Source organism: Anolis sagrei, chromosome 6, assembly GCF_037176765.1.
Source record: "Anolis sagrei isolate rAnoSag1 chromosome 6, rAnoSag1.mat, whole genome shotgun sequence".
NCBI classification, from domain to species: Eukaryota; Metazoa; Chordata; class Lepidosauria; order Squamata; family Dactyloidae; genus Anolis; species Anolis sagrei.
The window spans coordinates 55235229-55259482 of NC_090026.1; the positions used below are offsets into that span (position 1 = coordinate 55235229).

At 41.6% G+C, this 24254-nt stretch overlaps 1 protein-coding gene across 7 annotated transcripts in view; it reads left to right on the forward strand.

The window, feature by feature from the left end:
- USO1 (USO1 vesicle transport factor) overlaps positions 1–23886 on the forward strand; it is a 65532-nt gene extending 41646 nt beyond the window's left edge. For 4 of the 7 annotated variants that reach the window (XM_060781356.2, XM_060781359.2, XM_060781358.2 and 1 more), the window contains 8 exons: positions 2310–2431; positions 4920–5070; positions 9700–9863; positions 12030–12122; positions 13095–13184; positions 13544–13654; positions 17700–17915; positions 22973–23886. In XM_060781356.2, the coding sequence (XP_060637339.2) occupies positions 2310–2431; positions 4920–5070; positions 9700–9863; positions 12030–12122; positions 13095–13184; positions 13544–13654; positions 17700–17915; positions 22973–23053 (1028 nt within the window). In that variant the 3' untranslated portion in view covers positions 23054–23886. The remainder of the gene's footprint in view (positions 1–2309; positions 2432–4919; positions 5071–9699; positions 9864–12029; positions 12123–13094; positions 13185–13543; positions 13655–17699; positions 17916–22972) is intronic. The other 3 variants (XM_060781357.2, XM_060781361.2, XM_060781362.2) reach the window with 1 other exon arrangement.
- Positions 23887–24254: the final 368 nt, after the last annotated feature.

Below are 24254 nucleotides of genomic sequence, written 5' to 3' on the forward strand. Positions count from 1 at the left end.
GACCAGGGGAGCATTTGCACAGCTTCGGCTCGTGCGCCAGCTGCGCCCGTATCTTGGGAAGTCTGACTTGGCCACGGTGGTACACGCTTTGGTCACATCCCGCCTCGACTACTGCAACGCTCTCTACGTGGGGCTGCCCTTGAAGACGGCCCGGAAGCTCCAGCTAGTTCAGCGCGCGGCAGCCATGTTGTTAACCGGAGCGGGACGCAGGGAGCGCACAACGCCCTTGCTGTCCCAGCTCCACTGGTTGCCGATCAGCTACCGGGCCCAATTTAAGGTGCTGGTGTTAACCTACAAAGCCCTAAACGGTTCCGGCCCAAAATACCTTGAGTACCGCATCTCGGCCTACGAGCCCACGAGGACCTTGAGATCGTCCGGGGAGGCCCTTCTCTCGGTCCCGCCTGCCTCACAGGCACGCCTGGCGGGGACTAGAGAACGGGCCTTCTCGGTGGTGGCCCCCCGGCTGTGGAACTCCCTCCCTGCTGCGATCAGGCAGGCGCCTTCCCTCATGGCCTTCCGCAAGGGCCTGAAGACTTGGCTCTTCGAAAAGGCCTTCAATTAAGTGCTTGTTTTTCTTGGAATGACCATCGGAATGGACTATGTCTATTGTAATTGTTGTCTTTATGTTCTATGTTTTGTACACCGCCACGAGTCGCCTTCGGGCTGAGAGTGGCGGTTAACAAATGCAAATAATAAATAAATAAATAAATAAATAATAATAAATGCTTTAAATAAATAAATAAATAAATAAATACTTAAAGTAATGTAGCCAATTTATTTGGTCACATAAAACTAAGCATCATATCTGCAGAAAATATTGAAGTTGATAAACCATCTGTGTATTAAAATAAAATAAAGCAGGACCTGTGTGGACGCATATGTTCTATAAGTAATAAAATGACATATTTCAGAGGAAGGAAACAAAGAGAATGAAAGTGAATTTTAATAAGACAAGTTGAGCAGTCGTGCTTTGCATAAATGCTTGAAATTTTTTTAAAAACCTAAGAATATTTGGATATTGAGTGGAAGGTTATTCCAGTGATATAGATTTCAGAGAAGTTGCCAAGAAGCAAAGAAGTAACAGCATGCCTTAAAATGACCTACTGTAATCTTCTTTCCTGAACTATAAAGGGCAACAAGTAATTGATAATTTTCTTCAGCATAGTAATAAATGCATTTGAATATCTTAAGAAATATTATTACTAGAAATATCTGGGTGCTTGCTTCTGTAATGCTTGCTGAAGTAGCCAAACCTAGATATCTAGGTCTCAGCGGTGGCCGGGAGAGCTTTGCGCAATTAAAACATGTGCACCAGTTGCGCCCGTTCCTTGGGAAGTCAGATCTGGCCACAGTGGTCCACACTCTTGTTACATCCCGAATAGATTACTGCAACGCACTCTACGTGGGGTTGCCTTTGAAGACTGTTCGGAAACTTCAGTTAATCCAGCGGGCAGCAGCCAGATTAGTCACCAGAGCGTCATACAGGGAGCATACCACCCCTCTGTTATGTCAGCTCCACTGGCTGCCGATCCAGTTCCGAGCACAATTCAAAGTGCTGGTCTTGACCTACAAAACCCTATACGGCTCCGGCCCAGCATACCTGTCCAAACGCATCTCCCTCTACGTCCCACCTCGGAGTTTGAGATCTTCTGGGGAGGCCCTGCTCTCGACCCCACCTCTATCACAAGTGAGATTGGTGGGGACGAGGAGCAGGGCCTTCTCGGTGGTGGCCTCTCACCTGTGGAATTCACTCCCTGGGGAAATTAGGTCATCGACATCCCTCCTCTCTTTCGGAAGGAAATTGAAAACATGGTTGTGGGACCAGGCTTTCGGGCAATCTGGCGGTTAGATAAGGACAATGACGACCAGAATCGATAGTACTTGACAATGTGGAATGAATTTACGGACTCCGAGATGGCGAACGCTGAGCATTAGATTGTTTTTATTGTTTTTATTGATTTTGATGTATAAACTGACTGTCTTAATTGTTACAATTGCTGTTTACATGTTTTATCCATTGTTATGTTTATGCTGGCATCAAATTGTGCCTTTGTAAACCACTCTGAGTCCCCCCTCGGGGTTGAGAAGGGCGGGGTAGAAATGCGTGAAATAAATAAATAAATAAATAATATCTATAGAGAAAGCATTGCTTTTTCCATGCTAATGGCCATCATTTCTTGTTTCTTAGGTGGCAGGAATCAAGATAGAATTCCTGAAACATCTGCCAGATACCTCTGAATTAGTAATGGCATCAAAATGATACCCAATTTGATATATGCAATCTAACAAAATCGGCAATTCTTTTACAGGGGTTATAACAAAGGCTGTTTATAAATCAAGTGAAGAAGATAAGAAAGAAGAGGAAGTAAAGAAAAGTTTAGAACAGCACGACAACATAGTGACACACTATAAAAATGTCATAAGAGTACAGGTAAATATCATTTAAAAGTAGTAACCATTTTCAAAAGTAGTTGCTTATCTCAGAAGCAAATCTAGACATGACATTAATCACTCTGTAATTAGACTGTGCCACTTCTATAAATAGTAAGCAGACTTGGGAAGGGAGTGATTTGGATTAACTGTGGCATATAAAGAGGTTTAACCCTTCCTCAATGCACAAACATTTTCCTCATTTGGTGGGACTGGTGACTTAGGGCCTGTCCAGACAGGCCTATATCCCAGGATCTGATCCCAGATTTTCTGCTTTAAACTGGATTATGTGAGTCTGCATTGCAAGATAATCTGGGATAAACAGAAAACCTGGGATCAGATCCTGGGATATGGGGCCTGTCTGGAAGGCCCTTTAGAACAGCGGTTCCCAAACTTTTTGGGTCATGGAATCCTTCAGAAAACATTTTTTTCCCCACAGAACCCTAAATCTTTTCCTGATTTTTACTAACCACTGTGAACCCACCAAATTCTTCCTTCCCATGTAGTTTTATTTTAAAATCTGTTTTAAATTTGATTTTTCAGATTTTTCACAGAACCCCCACAATGCTTTTGTGGAACCCTAGAGTTCTGGCATGTGCAATCCATGGTTCTGAAGTATTTACAAAACTAAAGTTCTGGTTGTGAAAACTAGGGGGTGCTTTGCTTCTACAGTGAAAACTAGCTGGTGCTTTGCTTCTACAGTGTTGCTAAAGTTCTGGTGGTGAAAATTTCAGAACTCTAACAAAACTTACAAAATTCCATTATTATTTTATTATTGGTAATTTTTATGACAGAACCTATTAGGAAAAGCCATTTATAATGAAATTTTGAAAGTTGTGTTAGAGTTCTGAAAGTTTCACCACCAGAACTTTAGTAACACTGTAGAAGCAAAGCACCAGTGTCCCCTAGTTTTCACTACCAGAACTTTAGTTTTGTAAGTACTTTAGAACCATTTAGAACCATGGATTGCACATGCCTATGGAACACATTTTGGGAACCATTGACTTAGAGAACCAGAATCCATTTCTCAGTGCAGTGAGCCATTGAGTTGATTCTATGGGATTTTTGGAAATGATATATAATGATCACATTCTAATTTAATGAGACAGCATATCAGTCAGTTTATGTAGTAGTTGACTGAGGGCAACCCATCTTTGACTTTTTCTATGGGAAACATGCGATATTCTGAATGGAAGCTCACATAGTTTACATCAGGGTGGAGTGCCTCTTGGAGAACCAGTATCATGGTTGACTAACTAGCTTAGTGAGGCGTTCATCTAGTTGGTGGAATGGGCTCTGCAGCCTTAGGTCTTCAATCACATCTTGAAATTCTTTGTCTAACATTTTGTAGACCAAACATTGACCAAAACTAGCAAATGCCCAAGTGCCACACTTTCTGTGCAAAATTGCAGAAATGAAAGCCCTTTCAACACCATGATGACAAAGAGTCTTTTTATGCATCTCCCATCCACCTCTTTCCATTGGGTTCTCAAGTCCTTTGGAAGATTTTGGAACTATGATCCAAGCTCTTAACAGTTGTGTCTAGAGATGGGAAAGCCTGGAAAAAAGACAGAAAAAATTGTGGGAAAACTGGGGATGGGGGTGGAAATGGAGTGGGGGGTTGTCTGGGTTTTTCCCCATCTCTAGTTGTGTCACCTGGGATTTCCAAAGTATGCCAAACTCTAACCAAAGGATACTGGGAACTGTTTGTTGGGTGAGAACTGCTACCTCGTGGTGTAGTACTGCACCTCTTGAGTGACTTTCTTGTTTCAGTTAGCTGTCTGGATACTGTAGTGCCAATGGGGCAGTGAGTGAAGTATTTCATATCCGATTTTCACCATGCGAAGCAAAGCTGGGCCATGTGACCCCAGTTTAGCTCAGTCAGCGATAAGAAAAATGGGAACTAGAGTACAGCACCATCTGAAGCCACACAGGTTTCCCATTCCTTCTCACATAGTAACCCCAATGGATATAATTCATGTCTTCATGCAGAAATTTTTGTATGAGTCAGTGAGGATTTGATATTATAGTTAACTTAAATATATTACTTTTAGTGCAGTCACAAAAGAATGAAGTGCACCAGGGAACAGCCTAGAACCATTCTATAGCCATCAAACTATAGAAATTTTGGAGAGTTGATGCCTGTTAAAAAATAGTCTCTGTATAAACTGATTTGTGCTTGTTGTGAGTCATAGCAAAGTTGTGTGTAAAATCTAATAGCACATTGTAGTGGAACTGGAATGTAGTGTGTTATGTAGATAGCATAACATGGCATCAGTAGAATCATTCACTACATTTAACTTCATTCACTACAATTAACATGTATAGATAACCTGGCAGTGGTGTAGGCGGCTAACTCTCTGTGTTTATTTTCTGTTATGTGATCTTTGCTGTAAGAAAAATAAATATAATGTGATGTTGTGTGTAGTTTCATATTAAGCATTTACTTTGCTTTAAGTTAATTTTCTTCTTAAATTTTATTTTTAAAGGACCAAGAGCTTGAAGAACTGAAGAAGCAAGTAGAATCTTTGAAAATGCAAAATGAACAATTTCAGACAACAATCACACAACAAGTATCACAGATTCAGCAACACAAGGACCAATATAACCTTCTTAAAGTACAACTAGGTGCAACTGCGAGTAATGTCTTGAATAATATTTGCAAATTGTACTGCTTTGGAACAATATGAATAGCAACAAGCTGTTGGCCCAGTATTAGTTTGCTCTTTTATAAGCATTTGGAGCCATTCCTACTGCTTCATCAAGTTGGAATTGGGTGATTGTAATGTAGGGATTCTATTGTTATTAGTAACTAGCTGTGCCCTGCCACGCGTTGCTGTGGTCTATAGTAAAACTTATCAAAGTTGAGGTGGATATCTGGACTATTATGAAAGAGAGGTACCTACCTATTCCTTCCCCCTTTTCCTCCCCCTTTCTCTCCTTTCTTCCTTCTCTACTTCTTTCTTTCTTTCCTTCTTTCGCTCCTTGGTTTCATCCTTCTCTCTTTCCTTCATTCCCTCCCCCTTTCTTCCCTCCCTGTTTGCTTCCTTCTTTCTCTTTTTATTTCCTTTTATTTCACCACCATCATAACAATAACAATAATGCAATGCATTGCCTCTGGGACCTGACACCTCTCCCATTCCCCCTAAAAGGGTCTCATAGGAATCATAGCATCATCATAATAATAGAAATAACAACCTTTACCCGCCACGTGTTGCTCTGGCCAACCTTGCCTCTTTCTCTCCTTCTTTCCCTCCTTCCTTCCTTCCCTCCCATCTTTCCTTCTCCTTTTCCTTCTCTATCTCTTTCCTTCCTTCCCCCTTTTTCTTTCTCTTCTGGTCTTTTCTTCCTTCTCTCTTTCCTTCTTTCCTTCCCTCCCTCTTTCTTTACATCTTCCCCTTTCCTTCACTCCCTCTTTCCTTCCTTCATTCCCTTTTTTCTTTCCTTCTCTCCTTCTTTCCTTCCCCCTTTTTCTTTCTCTTCTGGTCTCTTTTCTTCCTTCTCTCTTTCCTTCTTTCCTTCCCTCCCTCTTTCTCTACATCTTCCCCCTTCCTTCACTCCCTCTTTCCTTCCTTCATTCCCTTTTTCCTTCTCTCCTTCCTTCCTTCCCCCTTTTTCTTTCTCTTCTGGTCTCTTTTCTTCCTTCTCTCTTTCCTTCTTTCCTTCCCTCCCTCTTTCTCTACATCTTCCCCCTTCCTTCACTCCCTCTTTCCTTCCTTCATTCCCTTTTTTCTTTCCTTTTCTCCTTCTTTCCTTCCCACTTTTTCTTTCTCTTCTGGTCTCTTTTCTTCCTTCTCTCTTTCCTTCTTTCATTCCCTCCCTCTTTCTCTACATCTTCACCCTTCCTTCACTCCCTCTTTCCTTCCTTTATTCCCTTTTTCCTTTCCTTCTCTCCTTCCTTCCTTCCCCCTTTTTCTTTCCCTCCCTCTGTCTCTCATTTCCTTCCTTCTCTACCTCTTTCCTTCCTTCCCCCTTTTTCTTTCTCTTCTGCTGTCTCTCTTTCCTTTCCTTCCATCTTTCCTTTTCTTTCCTTTTCTTCTTCCTTCTTTCTCTAACTTTCCTTCCTCCCCCCTTTTCTTTATCTCCCTTTCCCTTTTTTCCTTCTTTCCTTCCTTCCTGTCTTTCCTGGATTTTGACAGGGCGGGAAGGGGCGGGGTGGGGTTTGGAGGTGGCGTGAAGTAAAAGGAGGTAAGATTGGGGCAGGGGAGTGATGGAGCGTGGGGTTGTGTGTGTGTGTGTGTGCGGCGGCGGGGGGAGTGATGGAGCGTGGGGTTGCGTGTGTGTGTGCGGCAGCGGGGGGGAGTGGGGTTGCGCGTGTGTGTGTGGCGGTGGGGGGAGTGATGGAGCGTGGGGTTGCGTGTGTGTGTGCGGCGGGGGAGTGATGGAGCGTGGGGTTGTTGTGTGCGTGCGGCAGGGGTGTGTGTGCGGGAAGCGGCGCGGCGGGGCTTGGAGTGGGCATGGCTTCCGCAGAGGGAACGTTGGCCGGAAGACTGTGTGCGCGCGCCAGGGAACTTGCGGCTGGGAAACAATGCGCATGCTCAGTTGTTTTGTCGTTTTGTGAGTGTGTTGTTGTGTTGTTTTTCATTTTGAGTAGATATGTTTGTACCTTGTGGGTTGTGTTATGGGCATGGGAATTTTGGTTAAGTTTCGTTGGGGGGTTTGTGAGTTTTGTTGTTTTGCCGTTTTGTGAGTGTGTTGTTGTGTTGTTTTTCATTTTGAGTAGATATGTTTGTACCTTGTGGGTTGTGTTATGGGCATGGCAATTTTGGTTAATTTTCGTTGGGGGGTTTGTGAGTTTTGTTGTTTTGCCGTTTTGTGAGTGTGTTGTTGTGTTGTTTTTCATTTTGAGTAGATATGTTTGTACCTTGTGGGTTGTGTTATGGGCATGGGAATTTTGGTTAAGTTTCGTTGGTTTTTTTGAGTTTTGTTGTTTTGCCGTTTTGTGAGTGCGTTGTTGTGTTGTTTTTCATTTTGATTAGATATGTTTGTACCTTGTGGGTTGTGTTATGGGCATGGGAATTTTGGTTAAGTTTCGTTGGTTTTTTTGAGTTTTGTTGTTTTGCCGTTTTGTGAGTGTGTTGTTGTATTGTTTTTCATTTTGAGTAGATATGTTTGTACCTTGTGGGTTGTGTTATGGGCATGGCAATTTTGGTTAAGTTTCGTTGGTTTTTTTTGAGTTTTGTTGTTTTGCCGTTTTGTGAGTGTGTTGTTGTGTTGTTTTCCATTTTGAGTAGATATGTTTGTATCTTGTGGGTTGAGTTATGGGCATGGCAATTTTGGTTAAGTTTCGTTGGGGTTTTTTGAGTTTTGTTGTTTTGCCGTTTTGTGAGTGTGTTGTTGTGTTGTTTTTCATTTTGAGTAGATATGTTTGTACCTTGTGGGTTGTGTTATGGGCATGGCAATTTTGGTACAGTTTCGTTGGGGGGTTGTGGAGTTTTGCTGTCCGGTTGAACCAACCTAACAGATTTATATATATAGATTAAGGGTAATATTCTTAAAGGTTGAAGAAAGAGGTTTGAAGTTGATGGAAACAGAGCAGTTATTTAAAAGTAGATGAAAGCCTGGAGTGTCATGGCTGAGAGAATAGAGATAGAAGGGTGTTAATCTGGGATTCTATAGAAGCCTCCTAAGTGACAGAATAGAACCAGGCATTTGATTCAGGAGGGGATTGATGAGTGTCATGGAGATTAGTGAGAAGAGTGGGTCATAGACTCATTCCGTTGTTTTTGTAATATAAGGATTTGTGGGTTGTTGTAGATTTTTCAGGCTGTATGGCCATGTTGTAGAAGCATTCTCTCCTGACGTTTTGCCTGCATCTGTGGCAAGCATCCTCAGAGGATGCTTACCACAGATGCAGGCAAAACGTCAAGAGAGAATGCTTCTACAACATGGCCATGCAGTCCGAAAAACCTAAAACAACCCAGTGATTCTGGCCATGAAAGCCTTTGACAATACAATATAACAATTTGCTCATCATCCCCAGAAATGACTGATTGGGAAAATGTTGTGGGTATAAAATTATGTCAGAGACCTGGTATAAAATTATGTTAGAATTCTCTTCCAAAAATTGTACATCTCTCTGTTGTACTGCTTTAAACCAGCAGTGGGATGACATCCATTTTGTTTGATTTACTTCTTTGGAAACTACCGTATATTCTGACATATAAGACTACTTTTTCACCCAAGAAAATCTTCTCAAAAGTCAGGGGTCGTCTTATACGCTGGAGTAGCCTTATGCATGGGAGTCGTCTTATATGCGGGAGTAGTCTTATACGCCGGGAGTCATCTTATAGAGCGGGTGCTGAAACTTCCAATCCGGATTGGAGAATCTGTGGTTGCTGCATATTGTGGGGGGAGCTCAAAAATGGCAGTGGCCGCGTCCCTGCCGTTTGCAGCAACTGTATGAAAGCATTAAGGGCGACGCTGTACAAGTACGGTAGAAGAAAATCCATTAATCAGGATTCATGGACTTAATGCGGTCCCGATGCTGAGGTGAAGGAGCGCCTCACCGGGAAGGTGTAAGTTAAGGGCGGAGCAAGCTGCAGGCGTCCGGGGCGCCCGGGGTATGGAAAAAAAGAGATAAGAGTGGCTCTGGGCCCAGAAAAACACATCTCTTTTACCTGCCTGGCCCGCCCTTGTATCCTATTACCGTACCTCCTCCTCTGGCTCTCAGATCTCGCTCCTGAAGACTGCAGTGAAGCGGTGCGGGTGCGCAGGTGCAAGATCTGAGAAGCAGAGAAGGAGGTACAGTAATAGGAAAATTACCATATTGAAATCAAATCTGATGCTTTTAAAAAATTTATTTGGTGTGCGTTGGAAGAGGGGTAGTCTTATACAGCGAGTATATCCAAACTCTATTTTTTAACTGGAAAAGTTGGGGGATGTCTTAAACGCCCAGTCGTCTTATATGCCGGAATATAGTGGACATAAATAAATAGCAACTGATGCATAACAGCTGACCCACTCTTGCTATAGAGTGCTATAGAGGATCAGACCACTAAAGTGCTATAGAGGATCAGACCACTAAGTATATAACCTTTAATAAGAATTTCAGCAGTCACCAAGCATTGGGTTGCCCACTGCAAACTCACCAGTCACCCTGCCTCCTGCCATCCCGACCCAAGCCATAATAAGATATTGTTACTAGTATACACTTCACTTGTAATGTTGCATAGAAAAGATAAATTTAAAATGAATTTTAGGTACCTCTTATCTTGATAATTCTATCCCGAACGCTACCAGTAAGACATTTCCAAATCTAATTAACAGGAAAAGAAAACCAGCATCATACTTCTCACAGTGATGTGGCTCAAATGAATGGGGTTCAGCCAGAAGATATCAGCAAATTGCGTGATGAGATAGAAGAATGGAAACACAAGCTTGAACTATTACAGGAACAGCTAAAAGAAAAGGATTCTTTGATTGAAACCTTAGTGAGTAACCAAAGCCTTAGAAAATGTCAGCTGTTAATACCTGATCTGAAATTCTGAGCCGTTCTTTTCTTGTATGTAACACATTATACCACATTCAGAAACATTGACTTAGTGCAAAAATAATTGCTGTGTTGGATCTTACAGTGTTAATTGTTGGGGAAAAATCCAAAACAAACAAGACCTAAATAAAGTGCTGTATTAATTTAAATATTTTTAAAATATGCCTTTAAAAGATGGGAGAATGAAGCATAACAGGAATGCTAACCATAATCTATATAAATAAAAATGTAATGTTCATTTGGGGGATTAACAGAACTCAAAAACCACTGGACGAATTGACACCAAATTTGGACACAAGACACTTAACAACCCAATGTATGTCCTTAACTAAAAAAAAAATGCTTTTGTCATTTGGGAGTTGTAGTTGCTGGGATTTATAGTTCACCTACAATCAAAGAGCATTCTGAACCCCACCAACGATGGAATTGAACCAAACTTGGCACACAGTTCTCCCGTGACCAACAGAAAATACTGGAAGGGTTTGGTGGGCAGTGTCCTTTGGTTTTGGAGTTTTAGTATAATGATGGATCTGGACCAAACTCTACATGAATACTCAATATGCCCAAATGTGAACACTGGTGGAGTTTGGGGAAAATAGAATCCTGGCATTTGGGAGTTGTAGTTACTGGGATTTATAGTTCACCTACAATCACAGAGCATTCTGAACCCTACCAACAATAGAATTGGGCCAAACCTCCCACACAGAACCCCCATGTGGGCCATAGCAACGCGTGGCAGGGGATGGCTAGTTTTTTTTATAAAAAATATGAAATTGTTCATGTGTCTCACATACTTCAAATATCCATGGTATGTGAAGCAACCCCATTAGCACAACACTGTTTTTAAAAATCCTGTTTGAATTCTTATTTCTGTACTAGCTGTCCCCTGCCACACGTTGCTGTGGCCCAGTCTGTTGATCTGGAAAATAAAGTAATGAAAAAGTGTTGGTTTCTAATATATGTAGTGTCTTTATGCTTGTGGATAAACAGTATTTTTGTTGCTGTTTCTTTGTCAGTGTTGATGTGGAGAGTGTCTGGTTTGCCCACCCTGGAACATGCAAGATATCATTGTCCTTCTTTAAGGGTCCCTTTCAAATCTATGATACTATATCCGTGTGTGTGAATCATATCTATCTATCTATCTATCTATCTATCTATCTATCTATCTATCTTATCTATCTGTATCTATGGCTGGATGGCTCTTTGTCAGGAGGACTTTGATTATGTTTTCTTGCCCTGATGAAGGGAGTTGGATTGGATGGCCTTAAGTATTTTCTGTTGGTCGTGGGGGTTCTGTGTGGGAAGTTTGCCCCGATTCTGTCGTTCGTGGGGTTCAGAATGCTCTTTGATTGTAGGTGAACTGTGAATCCCAGTGACTACAACTCCCAAATGTCAAGGTCTATTGCCCCCAAACTCCATATGTGTTTATATTTGGGCGTATTGAGTGCTTGTGCCAAGTTTGGTCCAGATCCATCATTGTTTGAGTCCAAAGTGCTCTCTGGATGTAAGTGAACTACAACTCCCAAACTCAAGGTCAATGCCCACCAAACCCTTCCAGTATTTTCTGTTGGCCATGGGAGTTCTGTGTGCCAAGTTTGGTTCAATTCCATCATTGATGGAGTTCAGAGTGCTCTTTGATTGTAGGTGAACTATAAATCCCAGCAACTACAACTCCCAACTGACAAAATCGTAATTTTTGAGTGATGGTCACTCCTTGTGTTGTGAGACGTTTTGTTGCCAAATTTGGTGTGATTTCGTTCATTGGTTCTTTTGTTTTTAAGGTACTCATTACGCACTGAGCATTTATATATATATAGATAAATTATGTGAATTTATTTAGGATGTGCTATTTATAGGCAAAATGATAATGTTCTTTTAGATCATTTTGACAATTCCTGATCAGTGGAAGTGTCAAGGAAGCTCTCCTGGCTTCAAAGATGGCACCAAGCAGTTTTAACACTTGAAAACCTATATGGGAAACCAGAAAGGCTATAAACTTGTTGCTGTGTCTTAAACAAGGATATTAAGGTTCTTGAGATTGAAGGTTTTTGCTAAAATTGTTTATAATCATTAAAGAACTGTGTTTGTTAATGTTTGATATTTGCAGAAGCTCCCTTCAGTAGCAGGAGATACAACAGAACAGTCTTCCCAAACCAATAAACCAAGTGGTGGCCGTGAGGCTGACAACGAACTATATAAGGTCAGAAATTCTTGTTTGTTTTCTAGAGCACTTGTTGTTAAACTGTGTGTCCTAACTCCAAATGGGGTCCCCTTAGCTCATTGTTGGGGTCACAAAAATTGGCAAAAGTAAAATGTTTCTGAACATTAATTTGGACATCTACACCAGTCTGTGTTTCCAGTGGAGTCAGCAGAAAATGCTTCAACTGGACTTCATAAAAAGGGAAATCAGCCTGTTTAGCAAGACTGACAAATGCTGACTTATCTATATAAATAAAAATGTAATGTTCGTTTGTGCTACCATCACAACTCAAAAACCACTGGGGCAATTGGCACCAAATTTGGACACAAGACACCTAACAGTCCAATTTATGTCCTCCATTCAAAAAAATGATTTTGTCATTTGGGAATTGTCGTTCCTGGGATTTATAGTTCACCTACAATCAAAGAGCATTCTGAACTCCACCAATGATGGAATTGAACCAAACATGTCATGCAGGACTTCCATGACCAACAGAACACACTGGAAGGTGGGCATTGACCTTGACTTTGGGAGTTGTAGTTCACCTACATCCAGAGAGCACTGTGGACTCAAACAATGATGGATCTGGACCAAACTTGACACAAAAATTCCATATGCCTAATTATGAACACAGATGGAGTTTGGAGGAAATAGACCTTGACATTTGGGATTTGTACTTACTGGGATTTATAGTTCACTACAATTCTGAAAGTCACAAACGACAGAAATGGGGCAAACTTCCCACACAGAAGCCCCAGGACCAACAGAAAATACTTAAGGCCATCCAGTCCAACTCTCTTCACCAGACATTACCACTCCCAAGCATCAGTAGATGGTCTGATATTGATATATGTCATCTGTATATAGATGACAACATGCTGTAAATTCCTGAGAAGTCTCCCCAGTGATTTAAGTCACATTTATATGGCTAACAATACAAGTGACGTAATAGGAAAAATATATTTTTTACAGGAAATGGAAACGTTGAGGAGCAAAATTCAGTCACAGTCTTCAGACATTAATAAACTTCAGACTGAAAATCAAGAACTGCTTCAGAAACTGGTAATGTTGTAAACTTGTTACTATAGCTTTTGATTCATTACAGTTCCAATGAGATATGAATATGTATCACTTGGCATTGTATAATAAGTACTAAGGCCTGCTTGTTTATCAGTGTAGCTCCTGGGCCACCTCTGCCCGAATCACTCTTGATTTCATTGAAAATAGTCACAGATCTATTCTACATACTTGTTTTTCCAACTTTTCCTTTTACCATATTGTTTCACCTCGTTTTATGTAAATAATATTCTCTTTTGGAGTGTTTAATAAAAATTAGTTAAAAAGAAATTAGTCACAGATTGTTATTCTGGGAAAAGAACCCTGTCCACCACCAAACTGATTCAGTGCTCTTTGTTTTTCAGAGCCTAACTCCAGTTCCTGTATCAGGAGATGGCGGCACTGTTGTGGTCTCAAAGACAGCTGACTTGGATGGGAAGCTCTCAACACTCTTGCAGGAGACTAAAGAATTAAAGGTTGCTTCCTAATAAAATTTTAATTACATGTATTGTCGAAGGCTTTTATGGCTGGAATCACTGGGTTGTTGTAGGTTTTTTCGAGCTATATGGCCATGGTCTAGAGGCATTCTCTCCTGACGTTTCGCCTGCATCTATGGCAAGCATCCTCAGAGGTAGTGAGGTCTGTTGGAACTAGGAAAAAGGGTTTATATATCTGTGGAATGACCAGGGTGAGACAAAGGACTATTGTCTGCTGGAGCTAGGTGTGAATGTTTCAACTGATCACCTTGATTAGCATACAATGGCTTGACAGTGCCTGGAGCCAACTTTTGTTGAGAGGTAATTAGATGTCCTTGTTTGTTTCCTCTCTGTTGTTGTGCTGTTGCAATCTTAGAGTTTTTTTTATACTGGTAGCCATATTTTGTTCATTTTCATGGTTTCCTCCTTTCTGTTGAAATTGTCTACATGCTTGTGTATTTCAATGGCTTCTCTGTGTAGTCTGACATGGTGGTTGTGAGAGTGGTCCAGCATTTCTGTGTTCTCCAATAAAATGCTGTGTCTAGGTTGGTTCCTCAGGTTCTCTGCTATTGCTGATTTCTCTGGTTGAAATAATCTGGAGGACACCTTTCATTTTACAATTCATCTTACTAACTTGGGAAAACATCCCAAGTTAATACTGTTAGTGATAAAACACTTGCAGATATCTTCAGCACTGACAAAATCTTATGGGACCTTTGATATCTTCTGCCTGAAAACAACTGCCAGTTGAAGCTGATAAAATGTATTACTGAATAGAAGACAACTTCACATATTCATAACTGAAATAGTGAAGAAAGAATATCTTGGTGCTTTTTCTTCAAACTGTATCTTTTAGATTTGCTCCTTTTACATACAAATTGATTTGAACCTCTAAGGAAGGACTACCTGGATTCTTATTACAGCAGGTGACTTTAACAACAAAGCCCTCTTTGTGGGAAATGCCAGTTAATTTTCACAATGGAAGAATTTTGAATTATTTCTAAATGGCTAGAATAGCCGCAAGGAACCGTCAGGCAGAGTTGTTTTGAGTAGTCAGAGGGTTGTTGAATCCCAACTCTCAGGACGGGTCCCCTGACGACTCGGCAGACCGCTGTGAAGCATTTGCTCAGTTATTTGCAGACAAAGTCAATTTGATCCGCTCAAGCTTTGACACTATTTTAACGGCAGTCTCTGAGGATGTAACACGAGCACCTGCTTTTCCAGTTTTGATGGATTTGTTTCAATCTGTGCAGCTTGAGGATGTGGACAAGATCCTTGGAGAGGCGAGAGCGAGAACATGCATCCTAGGCCTCTGCCCATCCTGGCTTGTAAAGGAAGCCAGAGGGGGTTTGGCAGAGTGGATAAAGGTGGTGGTTAATGCCTCCCTTCGGGAAGGCAACATTCCAGACATCTTAAAACAAGCTGTGATAAAACCGCTGTTGAAAAAACCATCACTGGACCTTACTCAATTCGTCAACTATCAGCCAGTTTCCAGTCTCCCCTATTTGGGCAAAGCCCTGGAACTTGTTGTGGCCTCGCAGCTCCAGGGGATCTTGATAGACACTGATTATCTAGATCCAACACAGTCTGGCTTTAGGCCAGGACATGGTACTGAGACAGCCTTGGTTGCCTTAGTTGATAATCTACGCCAGGAGCTCGACAGGGGGAGTCAGTCCCTGTTGGTTCTGCTGGACCTCTCATCGGCCTTTAATACCGTCTGAGATGCCTCGCAGGAATGGGCCTTGGAGGTACTGCCTTGCAATGGCTCCAGTCCTTCTTCGGGGGTCGTTCCCAGAAGGTGTTGCTAGTGGACTCCTGCTTGGCCCCACGGTCATTGTACTGTACTCAGTATTGTCCCCTATGTTGTTCAACATATACATGAAGCCATTGAGGGAGATCATCTGGAGTTTCGGGGTGCGGTGTCATCTGTACACATATTATTATTATTATTATTATTGGTGGCCCAATAATTTGTATTGTATATGTGTTTCATGTTTTAAATTGAATACTGTTTTTTAATTGTTTTTAACTTTTTAGTTGTTGTAAACCGCAATGAGTCGCCGACTTAGGCTGAGATATTAGCGGTATACAAGCGCATAAATAAATAAATAAATAAATAATTATTATTATTATTATTACTTTATTTGTACCCCGCTAGCGTCTCTCGAAGGACTCGATGCGGCTTACATAGGCCAAGGCCTCAAAACACAATACAACAATACAATACCTAAAGCAAATTAAAAACAATTAAGCAGTATAAACAACAAACAATAAACAATACATCAAGACACTATAAAACTGGGCCGGGCCAGAGTAATGGGTACAAGATTAAAAGTGCTGATGTGGCAGGAGGTATGTAGGATTATAAAGTAAGTGCAGTGTGCGGTGTGCAGCAATCTTAGTTCTACTAAAGTGCTTCTAGGACTTGGTATTGGAGATTCCTAATCTGGGAAGGCACATCGGAACAGCCGGGTCTTCAAGTTCTTTCTGAAGACTGCCAATGTAGGGGCCTGTCTAAGATCTTTTGGGAGGGCGTTCCAGAGTCGGGGGGCCACCACAGAAAAGGCCCTGTCTCAAGTCCCCACCAAGTGTGCTTGCGACGCAGGCGGGATCACGAGCAGGGCCTCTCCAGATGACCGAAGTGAGCGCGTGAGTTCGTAGACGGAGATGCAGTCACGCAGGTAGGGTGGTCCCAAACCGTTCAGGGCTTTGTAGGTAAGCACCTGCACCTTAAATTGGGCTCGGAAGATAAACGGCAGCCAGTGAAGCTCCTTGAACAGGAGGGTTGACCTCTCTCTGTAATGAGCCCCGGTTAACATCCTGGCTGCTGCCCGTTGGACCAGTTGGAATTTCCGAGCCGTTTTCAAGGGCAGCCCCACATAGAGCGCATTGCAGTAGTCCAATCTAGAGGTGACCATATGATGTCCAACTCTGTCACTCCTTCCCACCTGCTACTAAGGAGGCTGTTCAAGTCCTGAACTGATGTTTGGCCACTATAACTGACTGGATGAGAATGAACAAATTGAAACTAAATCCAGACAAGACAGAGGTACTCCTGGTCAGTTGTAAGATCGAACAGGGCATAGCGTTACAGCCTGTGCTTGATGGGGTTACACTCCCCATGAAGGCGCAGGTTCGCAGCTTGGGAGTGATCCTGGACTCATCGCTGATCCTGGAACCCCAGTTAAAGCTTGTGCACAGTTAAGCTTGTGCGCCAGCTGCGCCTGTACCTTGGGAAGTCTGACTTGGCCACGGTGGTCCACGCTCTGGTTACATCCCGACTAGACTACTGCAACACTCTCTACGTGGGGTTGCCTCTGAAGACTGCTTAGAAGCTGCAACTCGTCTAACGTTCAGCAGCCAGGCTATTGACGGGAGCAGGGTACACGGAGTACAAACTCCCTTGTTGCACCAGCTCCATTGGCTGCCGATTAGCTTCCGAGCACAATTCAAAGTGCTGGTCTTAACCTATAAAACCCTATATGGTTCTGGCCCAGTTTACCTGTCTGAACGTATTCTACCCTATGAACCATCAAGGCTGCTAAGATCTTCTGGAGGGGTCCTGCTCTCAGTCCCACCACTTTCGCAGTCGCGTCTGGTGGGAACGAGAGACAGGGCCTTCTCTGTGGTGGCCTCCCAGCTATGGAACTCTCCCGAATGACCTTTAGGAAGCTAGTGAAATCTTGGCTGTGGAATGAGGCATTCCCGGAATGATGACTGAGACTGGCAATTGACCAAAGTATTGACCACAGATGCAGACTGAGTTGGACATGATTTTATCTTGGCAGATTGGCTTATATGTATTTTATCCTATATGTATTTTAATTCACTGTTGTTTGTTGTCAGATTATTTTGATGTTTTAGACTGTACTGTTAGCATTGAATCCTTGCTGCTAGCCGGTCTGAGTCCCTCTACGGAGGTAGAGAAGATCAGGATATAAAAGTTTTAAATAAATAAATAAATACTTAAATGATGTAGCAGCGAGGTGTGCATCACTCCTAGATACACAAGTATTTCATGCATATATTTTTTTTCTATTCCCAGAATGAACTTGCATCCCTCAGTGAGGAAAAGGCCTCATTGAAATCGCAGCTGGACTCATCTAATAGTACTGTAGCAATTTTGCAAAACGAGAAAACTAAACTGCAACAAGAATTGGCAGAATCTAAAAAAGAGCAGGATGACCTTCTGGTGCTTCTGGCTGATCAAGACCAGAAAATAATTGCATTAAAGAATAAGCTCAAGCATCTTGGAGAACCGGTAAGATGCATATTCAGTTAAAGTAGGCACTATGCTTGGGTTGCCCTGACACGCCAATATCTGTCACTTGCTTTTAGCATTCCTTTGTTCTTGATCTTTTTATTGCATGATGTGGGGAGAGGCTTAGTTCTTTGAAAATAATTGAAATTAGTTGAATTGTGTCTATAATGTGTGTGAAGCCTGCTATTGCTACTATAATGTGTGAACAGCTCTTCCTGAGCAAGGTAGTATGTCATCAGTGCAAACTTGAATCTTGCCAGTATTTATCTGAAACATGGGACAAACATGAGGAGTGCCTAGTATGCCACCACGAGCTCTTTAAAGAAAGGACAGGATTAAAAAATGAACTAGTAAAGTAATAAACAAGTTATTGCGCAAAGCAGATGTCATAATATGTGCATCTAATTATAGTACAGTTTGGAATGCTGAAAAAAACACTTGCTAGTCACAAAATGTGAACTAAACAATTTAAATCTCAACTACTTTGTTGTGATTTTGGTAAAATCTGATTAAACATGGAATAACTATATTATTATTATTGTTATTATTATTATTATTATTTCCGGCATTTCTATCCCGTCTTCCTCAACCCCCGAAGGGGGACACAGGACGGCTTCCATTCGGCAACAATTTGAATCCATAAATACAAACAAACAACAATATAGCAATAGTTTAAAACAATAAATAAATCATTAGGTTAAAGGCAGCTTCAGGCCTGACCATGGCACTGAGACGGCTTTGGTTGCCTTGGTGGATGACCTCCGCAGAGAGCTGGACAAGGGGGAGTGTGACCTTGTTGGTTCTCTTGGACATCTCAGCGGCTTTCGATACCATCGATCATGGTATCCTTCTGGGACGGCTCTCTGGGATGGGTATCGGGGGCATGGTTTTGGCCTGGCTCCGGTCCTTCCTGGAGGGTCGATCCCAGATGGTGAAGCTGGGAGATGCCTGCTCGGACCCGTGGCCTTTGACCTGTGGGGTCCCGCAAGGCTCCATTTTGTCTCCCATGCTTTTTAACATATACATGAAACCGCTGGCAGAGGTCATCCGGAGTTTTGGAGTTAGGTGCCATCTCTATGCAGATGACACACAACTCTATTACTCATTTCCACCTAATTCCAAGGAAGCCCCTCGAGTGCTGGGCGAGTGCTTGGCCGCTGTGGCTGTCTGGATGAGGATGGACAAGCTGAAGATCAATCCCGACAAGACAGAGGTCCTCCTGGTCGATCGAAAACCGGACCGGGTTATAGGGTGGCAACGTGTGCTGGACGGGGTTACACTCCCCCTGAGTCCCCCCCTGGGGTGAGAAGGGCGGGGTATAAGTAAGTGAAATAAATAAATAAGTCACAGGTCCGCAGTTTGGGAGTCCTCCTGGATTCATCACTTACGCTTGAGGCTCAGGCGTCGGGCTTTTGCACAATTGAGACTCGTGCATCAACTGCGACCGTACTTTGTAAAGGCTGATCTGGCCGGGATCGTCCATGCCTTGGTCACCTCTAGATTGGACTACTGTAATGCGCTCTATGTGGGGCTGCCCTTGAAAACGGCTCAGAAATTTCAGCTAGTCCAGTGAGCGGCGGCCAGAATGTTAACCGGTTCTCCTTACAGAGAGAGGTCAACCCTCCTGTTCAAGGAGCTCCATTGGCTGCCGTTCATTTTCCGGTCCCAATTCAAGGTGCAGGTGCTTACCTACAAAGCCCTAAACGGTTTGGGACCCGCCTACCTGCGTGACCGCATCTCCGTCTATGAACCCACACGTTCCCTTCGTTCATCTGGAGAGGCCCTGCTCAAGATCCCATCTGCGTCACAAGCGCGGTTGGTAGGGATGAGGGACAGGGCCTTCTCTGTGGTAGCCTCCCGACTCTGGAATACCCTTCCCAAGGACATCAGACAAGCCCCTATGTTGGCAGTCTTCAGGAAGAGCTTGAAGACTTGGCTATTCCGGTGTGCCTTTCCAGAATAGGAATTCCAGCAATCATCTCCCAGAAGCACTTTAATAGAGATTTAAGATTGTCTGCACATTGCACTTACCCTAAATCCCTATATTCCACCTGTCATACCCAGCACTTTTTAATCTGTACCCATTACATTTGGCCCAGCCCTAGTTTTATTGTGTTACTGTGTATTGTTTTATTATTTTACTGTTACTGCTTTAATGTTTTGATTGGCTTTATGATTTATGTGTATTTGTTATATTGTTGTTTTATTGAGGCCTTGGCCTTTGTAAGCCGCATCGAGTCCTTCGGGAGATGTTAGCGGGGTACAAATAAAGTTAATAATAATAATAATAATAATAATAATAATAATAATAATAATAAAACATTTGTCAATACCATGAAGAAAGGCAGGGTATAAACTTTATTTATACCCTGCCTTTCTCCCTGTGGAGACTCAAGGCAGCTAAAAATTCCCTCACTTAGATCATAGTTTTAAAAACGCAATACAAAATTTTTAAAAAGTAAATAATGCAGTGTGGATTTAGGTTAAAAAAACCCCAATATATAATAAATACTCTTAAAATAGCTTTTAAAATTCACAATCCCCCTCTACCCGGATCCCTCTTACACTTCCCCATCAGTATGCCCCTTAATCTTCTCCAAATGCCTGCTGACAGAAGAATGTCTTGACCTGCATATGGAAGGCCAGCAAGGATGGGGCCATCCTGGTCTCTCTTGGGAGGGAGTCCACATAGTTGGAATTTTACCAAGACCTAACACACACACACACACCCCTTTCATAGTATTGCAAAAATGTGATCCTTACTTTTCCTCCCTTGGTGAAATTTTTTGCCAACCTCCTGATTTGCTAGTCTTCTATTGCCTTGGTTCAAGACTTACACAGCTTCCTAGGATACTGTAATCGGGTCATTGCCTTGCTGAAATTCATATATTGATGTACCATTGATCTGTCTTTCCGGGAACCACAGTGATGCCACCTTTAAAGTGTGGGATCTCTTTAGTGTGATTCCTTTGTTATACATGCCAGACAAGCAATATGGCTACATGAAAGCCAAAGATAGTGTAGAAAGTAACTACAATACAACTTTTCTTAACAGTACTATATCTGAGAAGATAAATATTAATTTTTGAATTCACCAAGTTTACGTAGCTATGCATATCGCTGAAACCAGATTTCAAAAGCATTCTTTCTTTAGATGCTGTATGGTTCCTGTACTAACTTGAGAAGAATCATTTTCTTTCTGCCACTCATGAGCTATTAGTACATTAAAATACCATATTTCATTGTATAATAGCTGCACTTTTATCCCCTTTTAATTAAAAAAAGGTGCGACTATTATGTGATGAAATGAATCTTCCTTTGTTTTATCACATAAAACATGTTTCATCACATCACAACCCACTGCCTTACCCCCAAAAAGGGAGGAGGATGAGCGATGATCCAGCTCAAGCAAACAGCTCTCTTTCTGTTTATTTGTGTCTTTTTAAACTACTTCCCCTCAGAGAAAGAAGAAGATTCCTCATCCCTTCCTTCTTTCTCTGAAGGCAAGGCAGGTTATATAATCTGAAATGGAGGTCTTTGGAGGAAGAAGGGAAGATTGGAGCACAAGAGACCTCAATTTCATAATTTTTAAATTGCCTTGCCTTTGGTGGAAGGAAATGAAGGAAGGAAGGAAGGCAGGCAGGCAGGCAGGAAGGAGGGGGGAATTGACCTCAAACTGCTCAGTGATTATTGTGTGAGGAACACAAAAATACCAATCTTGCCACCAAAAAAATGAAGTGTGACTATTATGCAGTGGAGGCTATTATGTGATTAAATAAATAAATTATTATTATTATTATTATTATTATTAGTCCACAGCAGACACTCTGCTGGCTGTTGTATTGGATCACACGTCAGACACTTCCCAAGTGTCTAGGACTGTGTGATGTATTGGCAAGTAATGCGTGCAGATCCCAGTAAGGTGGCCTTCTGCAGCTGGCAGATGGTAATATTGTCAGCGCTGACTGTGTTTAAGTGCAGGCCAAGGTCTTTAGGCACTGCACCCAGTGTGCCTATCACCACTGGGACCACCTTTACTGGTTTGTGCCAGAGTCTTTGCAATTTGATGATGATGATGATTATTATTATTATTATTATTATTATTATTATACAGCAATTAGTTGTTTTGATAATCTGCTCCCCAACTGACAGATTAAATCACTGTTCAACGGAGAAAAAGTTGCGGGCCTGAAAATAGTTGTTCTTTTATGATTTTGGGGTGCTGAAAACGAAAATGACATTTAAAAATGTATATTGTCTCTAGTTTTTATGTTATAAGCAATCACGTGATCACGTATGGTTGAAAAAATGCATGTTGCGACTTACACTATGGAAGATTCTAGAATATTCTAGAAAGTTTGATGACGCAGTATTAGTGCCGTGTGCAAAAGCCATAAAGCCCTATATAAGGCCAGACTTTTGAACGGTGAGGGTCAGTCAGTTGAAGACTGAGACATCGTTTTACATTGTTCTTTTTACTGTAGTTATGCCTCGCACGTGTGTAAATAAAGCACTATGGAAAACAGATATCAAGGTAAATAGACTCCGTCAATGCTGTCAGACTACTGCTGGAGCATTGTAAGAGATAATCTTTTCCTTGAATACAAAAGAAAAGTCAAGAGAAGCAAACAGGATATAAACTAAAGTCACGATTAAAGCGACATTTAAACATTTAGACTTTTCAATGGCATTAGTCCTACTAATATAGCTTCTTGCTGCACAAACATAAACAATAGACTAATTAAATAAATATTTCTCATGTATAAACTATTGGCAATATAATTTGACTAAAATTTAGTAATTATTCACGGTTTATATACATGCAGTAAGGTTAGGCGCATTATCATAATATTAACGAATTACCTATTGTGGAGAAAATTGAAATAGCTGTTGCATAAAAACCAGAGCCAATTAACACAGTTAATTATTATATTTGAATTCAGCATGTTAAATTTATTAAGAAACGGCACATTTCGTTTCCGCAACTGAGAAAAACTGAAAATTTGCAGAACAGTGAATCAATTAAGCACTATTCTTCCCTCTCCCTCACCTTCCAGGTTGAAGATGAAGATGATACTGAGTCTGGTGATCAAGGCGAAGATGATGAAGAAGAGGATGGAGAAGAAGAGGAAGATTAATTGTGCTTTATAGTGTCAAATATGGGAATCTTGTAATGGGAATCTTACATGAACAAAATGTGATGCAAAATATGGTTAAGGAAGGATCACTAGAACTAGTCCTGAGTTTCTGATGCAGTCAAGAAATGCTTTGTAGCTGAGAATGAACTCGTCCATTTTAAGTTTTATTGCACATGCGAAATGAATTGTTAATGCATTAAAGGCAGTTTTAGATGCTTTCTGAAGCATTGAAGGTAATGGCATGATAAACTAAATATGCTGCCATTCGCATTTGTGTTTGTCATTACTTAACCTTTTTCTCTCTCTCTTTTTGATCTTTGACGTGATTAAATATGATATAACTATGGTTTAACATCTGTCGAATTCCCTCCTATATTCAGCATGGAGAGAGAACTCGTGGGCTCTTTCTTGCTACCATTTATTCAAAGTTGAAGGGAGATGGAGTGGGCAAGTGAGAGGATTATACCTTGGGGGTTTCTTCTCAGTGGATTTCACTTGAGGGGAACTGTCCAGCGTTGAGTGCCTTGTGCCTGAGAGGGCTGCGTTCTGTACCTCAGAAGCAAAGGAGGAGCTGAAAGAGTGTGGAAGGGTTTTCATGAAGAGTAGGATTTAATAGCGCATAAAAGCAATTTTTTAAAAAACAGAAATTCCATGCAGAAATATTAGATGCTACCAGATTATCCCTTTAAGACAAACCTTTGTTCTTTTCTTCAGGTCACGTGCTGATGGATAATTTATTGACTTTAATGCCCAAGAAATAGATTTTTTAAAAAAGAGAATTATACACAGTTGCTGCATCAACTTGTTTTGGTAATAAAAATAGATGCTATTAATTGTTTAGTATTCCTTTATTTGACTTCTGATTGCATTTAATCATGCTTTTTGAATGATATTTTATTTTGAATAGTCTTTAATTTATTGTCGAAGGCTTTCATGGCTGGAATCACTCAGTTCTTGTGGGTTTTTTCGGGCTATATGGCCATGTTCTAGAGCAGTGTTTCTCAACCTGGGGGTCGGGACCCCTGGAGGGGTCACGAGGGGATGTCAGAGGGGTCACCAAAGACCAACAGAAAACACAATATTTTCTGTTGGTCATGGAGGTTGTGTGTGGGAAGTTTGGCCCAATTCAATCCTTGGTAGGGTTCGAATGCTCTTTGATTGTAGGTGAACTATAAATCCCAGCAACTACAACTCCCAAATG